At 45.1% G+C, this 6,993-nt stretch overlaps 1 protein-coding gene across 1 annotated transcript in view; it reads right to left on the reverse strand.

Annotated features, from left to right (window-relative positions):
* Window positions 1-235: 235 nt before the first annotated feature.
* The window catches only part of Cbln2 (cerebellin 2 precursor), a 7,779-nt gene continuing 1,021 nt past the window's right edge, over window positions 236-6,993 (reverse strand). The window contains 3 exon segments of the mRNA XM_015499560.2: window positions 236-3,477; window positions 3,725-3,844; window positions 6,692-6,993. The exon segment at window positions 6,692-6,993 is cut by the window's right edge and continues 4 nt beyond it. Coding sequence (XP_015355046.2) covers window positions 3,280-3,477; window positions 3,725-3,844; window positions 6,692-6,993 — 620 coding nt within the window. The 3' untranslated portion in view covers window positions 236-3,279.

A 6,993-nucleotide genomic window follows, 5' to 3' on the forward strand; every position in this document is an offset into this window, starting at 1 on the left:
TGGTAACAACAGTTTCCCGGGACCTGGTGTTGAATCACTGGGGCTGTATTTCAAATTGGAATATAAGTGAAGAAAATGGTATTTCTCTTAAGGGCATTTACAATTTAGTAGAACTAACATTTGTCAACTAAAGTAACTTAATATTAAAATGCCATAATATTAACTATATTAATCAAATTATATTTTTTAAATTGTATCAGAAATGTTACATTTGTGTATTTTTCTAAAAGATGGGCAGTACATATTGTAACATAAAGATGAACAGGAACCCCACAGGACAGCCAAAAATCACAACTGAGAGTGGAATTAAATCAAAATTTATGCATTGTGATATTATTATCATCCCTAAAAATCAAACTAATGGAACCCTCAATATAGCACTGCAGTTTTAATAGTCCACTGAGAAACATGGAAATTTGCCTTCATGTACGATTGCCCTCCTGTCAGATATTCATTAAAAATGATCTTCACAAATCGCATGTTGAAAAAACCTGTCTTTCTGGTAACGCTTCTGCCCCAGTAACACCCACATTACCCCAATGCCCTGTTTTCAAAGCACTTCTGGGGGCCCCTCACAACAGCTCCTGGGGGCGGCTGACCACACAGGGCCATGATCTCACTCTGCAGACAAGAAAACCCAGACCCCACGCCAAGGCTGCCAAGACTTGCTGTGGCATGTTACACACCTCTTTTTTCCAATAAAAGGAAAATGCACGTCAGCTTTAGATCTGACCTATATATGTGTGGGCCATAACTGGAAGCTTCATCTCTCTCAAAATTCTCAACCAAATCCCGCCTGGGCAGAAGCCTGGGTAGATGGTGAACAACTTCAGAGAGGCTCCCAGCAGGGCCTTCCTAGTGTCACTGCCCACATCCAGATCAAGAAAGAAAAAGGAAGGGGTGGCAAGAGGTGGAACTGCAAGATGAAGCTGCTTTACTAACATAAAATAAGCTCCTGAAATATACTTAGTTTTAGATAGGTCAATTGAATAACTTATTTATTAGACAGTATAACCCAATAACAATCAGCATGTAATAAAGGTTATCAATACAAACAAATACACGTATTTATATGTTAAGGGATAAAAGTAACAAGTACTCATATTGTCCTCTAATGAGGTTTCCTGTTTGTTTTAAACTGAACACAAAGTTAAGGAAATGAGTGAAACGGGATTCAAATAACTGAGAACAACTAAGGGCGCACACTCCAGCTGGCTGCCTTCTATTTCTGTCCCCAGCATTAATAAACAATGCCCACTCCGGGAAGTAAGTCTCCTACTCACAGAAACAAAGGACTCTACAAGACTTTTGGTTGATTTATTTCCTCACAAACTTTGAACTCAAATCAAATTCTGTGTTTTACTGTGTTCTTGACTTAAGGACAGTAAAACTTAGACCCTTGGTCAAACCTCCTTGCGTAATCCCAACGGGGTGCACTGGAAACCCAAGGCCTTCCATCCCCACACAGTCTGGAAAGGACTCCTGTGACTCCCAGTGTCGCTGTCTTTTATTACATTAGCTGTCACTGTTGGATTGGTTCTTGGACCACTTCCGAGATCGTGTGATGGCAGCGGACGGCCTCCCATAAAACCTTCTTAATGCTATCACCTCTATGTTTCTCCCCAAACTCTTCCTGTTCGAAAACACTGCAAGTAAAAATTGAATGTATTTAAGTATGCAATACCCATCCAGACCCACAGCTGCATCTGCATACATGGGTGCGTGTTTGTGTGCGTACTTTTAAAAGAGGCACCCTATGGATTTAAAGTCCCCAAGTCCTTGACACTTGGCCTTTACTTCCCCAATTATTTTGACAGTTGGGAGACGATGCAGAGGGATTAGAGCAAGCCAGACATCAAACCCATTTATTCTGAATCTTAAATGGTGAGTTTTATCAATATTTTGGTTACATTGTTTCACAAAGAACAAATTAACATCCTGTTTGAGGTCTCATATTTGATTGCTTTGGGATTAGTGACACTTCCTTGGCATAGGAGCCCTGCACCCATCATCTCTCAGCTGTGTCTTAATAACAGTGTTGCACAAGAAGCATTTGTAAAACGGCTCCCGGGTGCTTTGACCAATACCTTTAGTTGCTGTGGTTTCCAAGTGGCTTCCTGCCAGGTGCCTGCCCCAGTGTCAACCAAGACCTTTCCTTAGAAGATCCCGAGGAAGAGGGGCTGATCCTGTCTTCTTTGTAGCACCTGATCACTGTGCTCTCTCAAGGTGGATCCAAACAAGGTAAAGCACTCCAGGAAAACAGGGCTGAGGGGATCTGGTCACGACAGCGACACAAGCAGCACAGTTCAGGCCCACCCAGCAATGCCAGGTTCTTAAAGGATTCCAAGTATAAATAAAAATAAATAAATAAATAAAATCCAGGTTGCGAGTTCTAAAGATGCATCTGAGAGACTCTCTCAGGAAGAAAAAGCAGACTTGTCCATTTGCTATTGTTACTCTGATAGATAGACACTTTTGGTTTGGTGTGGTCTCATTCAAAACAAAATATTCAGGTTTTGTTTTGTTTTGTTTTGTTTTATCTCATCCATGAATTCAGCATACATTTTCTCCCTCCACCCCAACCCCAGTGAAGAAGTTAAAAGTGGGGTAAGGATGGAGGGCCCTGTGTGCAAAGAAAATAAAGCTTCTCAAGAAAACACAAACAATACAAAACAAAACCACACTCAGTCCAGTCTTGCACACTTGGCTCCTCTGGATAAAGCACTTCCTGACAGGTTCACAATGCCCCGCCCCCTCCCATCCACCCAGGGGACAAGTACAGAATGAGGGTGAAGCCATTCTTCCTCTTAAGGCTCTACAGACACACAGGGGACACAGGTCAAGGACTGTCCCATGGGTAGTTCTTTGCCAGGCTCTTGCTTTGAGCCTCGACTGCAACCTGCAGTCCATCCTGGGGTCCACAGCAGTGCTCCTGCCACCGGGACAATGACACAATGTACAAACAAAAGAAGGTAAGTCAATGGTCCCAACAATAGAATCCGATATCGACTTTACAATCACAGGTACAAACTGCTCAAATCGATAATTTCATTTCTCCTTAAGACCTTGTCGTCTAAAACTAATTAGAGGCCAGGTTTCCGAGGAATTGTCAATATTCAAAGAAAATACTGGAGATTTAGGAGGAAATCATTCTTGGATCGCAACAGTCTGACAGAGGCTGGAAATGTGTTGTCCTATTCTGGCAAGTTGAGGGTGTTATGAAGGGGGGATTCCTGCGTCCAGATTGCAACTTCCCCATCATGGGGGCGGGGGCTGAGTCTATAGAGGAAAAACCAAGAAGCCCGAGAAGGTGGAGTACTTCCAGCCCCCCATAAGGTTGCCCCTCTCCAGTTTAAGGTGCACTTTGTCCTCCCTTTCCATGAGCAGTAGGACTCCATTGCTGGCCGCTTCTCTGGTCACATCCTGGTCTCCTGCAAACGCTGAGATCACTGGGTAGCCATTCTGCATTAAACTGACCTAAAATGCAGAGGGGAAAGCTCAGCAGACCATAAGGAATCCCACTCCCACCTGCTGTTTTCTTCCCCACCCCCATCCTTAGAGCCCACACCAGGGGCCTGATGGAGAGGATCCCCAGTGAGCAGGGCCAAGCATCTCTGGAGAGCCCAGTTCCTTAGTTCCTCAGCCTCAAAGAGCCAAGGAATGGGCCTTCAGCAGTGAGAAATCATTCACCACACTGCACGGGCCCCCCATGAAAGCTACCCACCTGGATGGTTTGCCTGTTGTACACTTTGACCACATGGAAGCTGAAGCTATAGATCCCTTTTCGCGGAGCTACAAATATACTGGAGGCAAGATCAAAATGGTTGCCGATATTTACTAAGACCTGAAAAAGAAGAGGGAATACAGTACTAACAGCCAGCTGCTGCTCAGCCTGTTTTAATGATGCTCAGACAACAACTGACACCAGTTCCTGCATTAATGCAGCAGCCGGCAACGCTGGCTCGGCTCAGCCAGGCCTCCCCAGGAAGGGGGCAGAGCTGAAGTTATACCATCCTACAGCAGGATCCGATTTCAAAGTTATTCTAATATGTCATCATTTTTAAAGATTTTTCAGCTATGATTTATTCATGCATTCAGAAAATGAGTGTGAATTTGATATGCTTGGAGTCAGGGCAGAGAGAAAGGAACTGGAGACAGACACTAAGCTTGGTAAATAGCAGTAGCTCAAGTCTGTTCCTGAGATCTGTGGGTTACCTACCACACCTTCAACATGAAGCTCTGTTTCACAAACACAGTTCCATACCTGATGTGGGGAAAAGGGCCACGGAGCAAGAGGCAGATTCGGTGCCATAAAAGGAAGCCAGGACCTAACTCCACCTGCCCCCAGGAAAGAAATGGTCTCTGAGACATGCCCCCCCCCCATTTCCCAGCCCCTGGCATCACACAGTAGGTGCTCAGTAATGCATACTGAATGAAAGAGTTTTGTCAGTAAACAATGACTGCTGCCTGTTTCTCCTCACTTTCCTCTGAGCAACCTGTTTTACCTGTTACTTGAGCAATGGTGTCATGCAGATGAGTTTCAATAAATAAAAATAATTGAACTGGTAGCTTGGGCACCCACAGCTCAAACTAAGAGAATTCTACAACATGCAAGAAAATAAATGAGAGAATTTGCCACCTGACAGGAGATCACATGACCCTGTCAAAGGTTTTCCTCAAATATGAGGGGACCAGAGGGTTACAGTATCATAGCAGAATTTGTAGAATGGCAGGTTCCCAGTTATGACCCAACCCCCTTTCAGACATTCTAGACAGAATCTGGCCAATTTTTGTCCAGATCCTGCCCCCCATCCCTCCTCATATACAAATTATAATTCAGTAAAAATAATTAAATGGCCCACTGGCGCTTTGGTTTCTAAAACAAAAAGCCAACAGCAACAACACCCTAGATTCAAGATTTCATCATCTGATCAGAAAATAAGCCTCAGCCTGAGTAACTCTGGTGGTTACTTCTTACACACTCATTGTAAGTGAACAGCTGAGACCCTAAAGCCAAGGTAGCTTGAGGAACTCCCCAGCGTCCTGGACCCTCCCCTCAGCCCACCTGGGCCCAACTGTTGAAGAGGAAGCCCTCCAGGGCCCCTGCTCTCTGTCTTCCTCACAATGCTTTAATGGAGAATAAAGAATGCCCCACTTGGGCCCTGAGGGTTGCTCCTTCCCTTCACAGGCACTCCTTTGCCTCAGTTCTGAATTTAGAAAACTGGCAAATTCACAGCGTTGGTGCAGATGAAAGGACACCCATCCTGGCCCTCAAAAGTGGACCTCAGTTAAGACCTAGCCCTGCTCAGTTTCCTTATCTGTAAATTAGAATTCTATTACTACTGATCCTGCCCTTCATCACCGTGTTCTTGACACCCCAAAGAAATGGTGGATGTGTAAATGCCGTGGAAGCTATTGGTAAGACATTGGGAAATGAAAAATAGTTACAAAATAATAGCACATAGAGAACAACTTATTAATAGAGCACACGGTTCCCGAATGCTCTTTCATTGTTATCTCCAAGATTTGGAAATGAGTAAAATATTTTTATATCTTAAATAAATAAAAACATAAAAGAAAAATCCCCCCTCCCCCGGCAATACACCCCTTCAAACAGAAGATCCTTAATAAGATTTACAAAATGAATATACTGGCCTAAAAAGAGGCCAGGTGTGTGTGTGCCTGCTATTGCTTAGGTTCTGGAGCTGACTGGTGGAGACAATAAAGCCACCAGAAAGTGTTCAGGAAGCACAGGTATGCTCAGGGATGGCCCAGTGCTCCCTTGTGTGGGAAGTGTTTGGGCAAAAGGATTAGCTGATGAGGTAAAGTTTGAAAAACACTAAAAAGCTCTTTAATTTGTTTCTGAAAAAGAATAGGAATCAACCTGGAAGGACACAAAAGGATGGTCACAACCTTTAACCCTTAACACCAATCACCCAGAGAAAGAATTGCAAAGGCTTGACCATGTCTGAGTCTTGATTGCTTGGAACCCAGTGACAGAAGTTAAGTGACTTGCAGCAAAGTAAGTCATTGCTCTTTGTTCTTATTTATACAGCTAAATTACATATTGACATATTGTGTACAGTGCATTTGCATACTGTATGTTTCATTTTCTATACCTTGTTTTTATATAGCCATGTTATTTTGTTTTATATTTATATAATGATCCCTGCTCTTTCCCCTACAACCTTCCTCACTTATTTTTCTCCCTACTCCATCTTCTAAAATAAACATCTCTTCTGTGATCTGGGCTAGGCTTTTGGAGTATTCCTTTTCTGAATGGGGGAGTTTGGAATGCACTCAGCCCTTAGGTTGGCACCTGACTGCCTGAAGATCATCAACCACAAAACGCTCCACCGCCCCCAGCCACCCACCCTCAGCAAAAAGTAAAACTGGCAACGTTTCCTTTTGGGAAATATATTTCAAATATCAGTTTTACAGGACCTTTATCTTAGATATCTTTAAGGGATTCTCAGTAATCCAAGTGCTCAGTAAACTGGTAATTTAAGAATACGAATGCTGCAACGTGGAAAAGGAGTGAAAAGAAAGAGAACAGCGAGCCAAAAGGTAGGGCAGAGCAGAGGGGAGGGAGCTCCCGGGAACTCCAGGTCGGAGAAAGGGGAACCTCAGCTCTGGCCCCCTGCCCCGCCTTCTCCTCCCCGGCGGCGGGTGGGCGAGCGAGCCGGCTGACCTGGTCGAAGTAGATGGTCATGGTGCGGTTGCTCATCTCCGACGGCTCGTGGTTGGTACTCCGTGTGGCAGAGAAGGCCACCTTGGCGCTGCCGGAGCGCACGGAGATGCCCAGGGAGGAGGTGACCGCGCCATCCGCCGACGGGCTCGAGTCGCACACCACCAGGCACTTGCCCTCGAGTACGATGGGCTCCGTGTCATTCTGCGCCCGCACCGGGCAGCAGGCTGGCAGCAGCAGCAGCAGCAAGGCCAGCGCCGCCCCCAGGCAGGAGCCACAGTCGGCCGGCTCGCGCAGCGCCCCCC

Source organism: Marmota marmota, unplaced genomic scaffold, assembly GCF_001458135.2.
Source record: "Marmota marmota marmota unplaced genomic scaffold, marMar, whole genome shotgun sequence".
NCBI classification, from domain to species: Eukaryota; Metazoa; Chordata; class Mammalia; order Rodentia; family Sciuridae; genus Marmota; species Marmota marmota.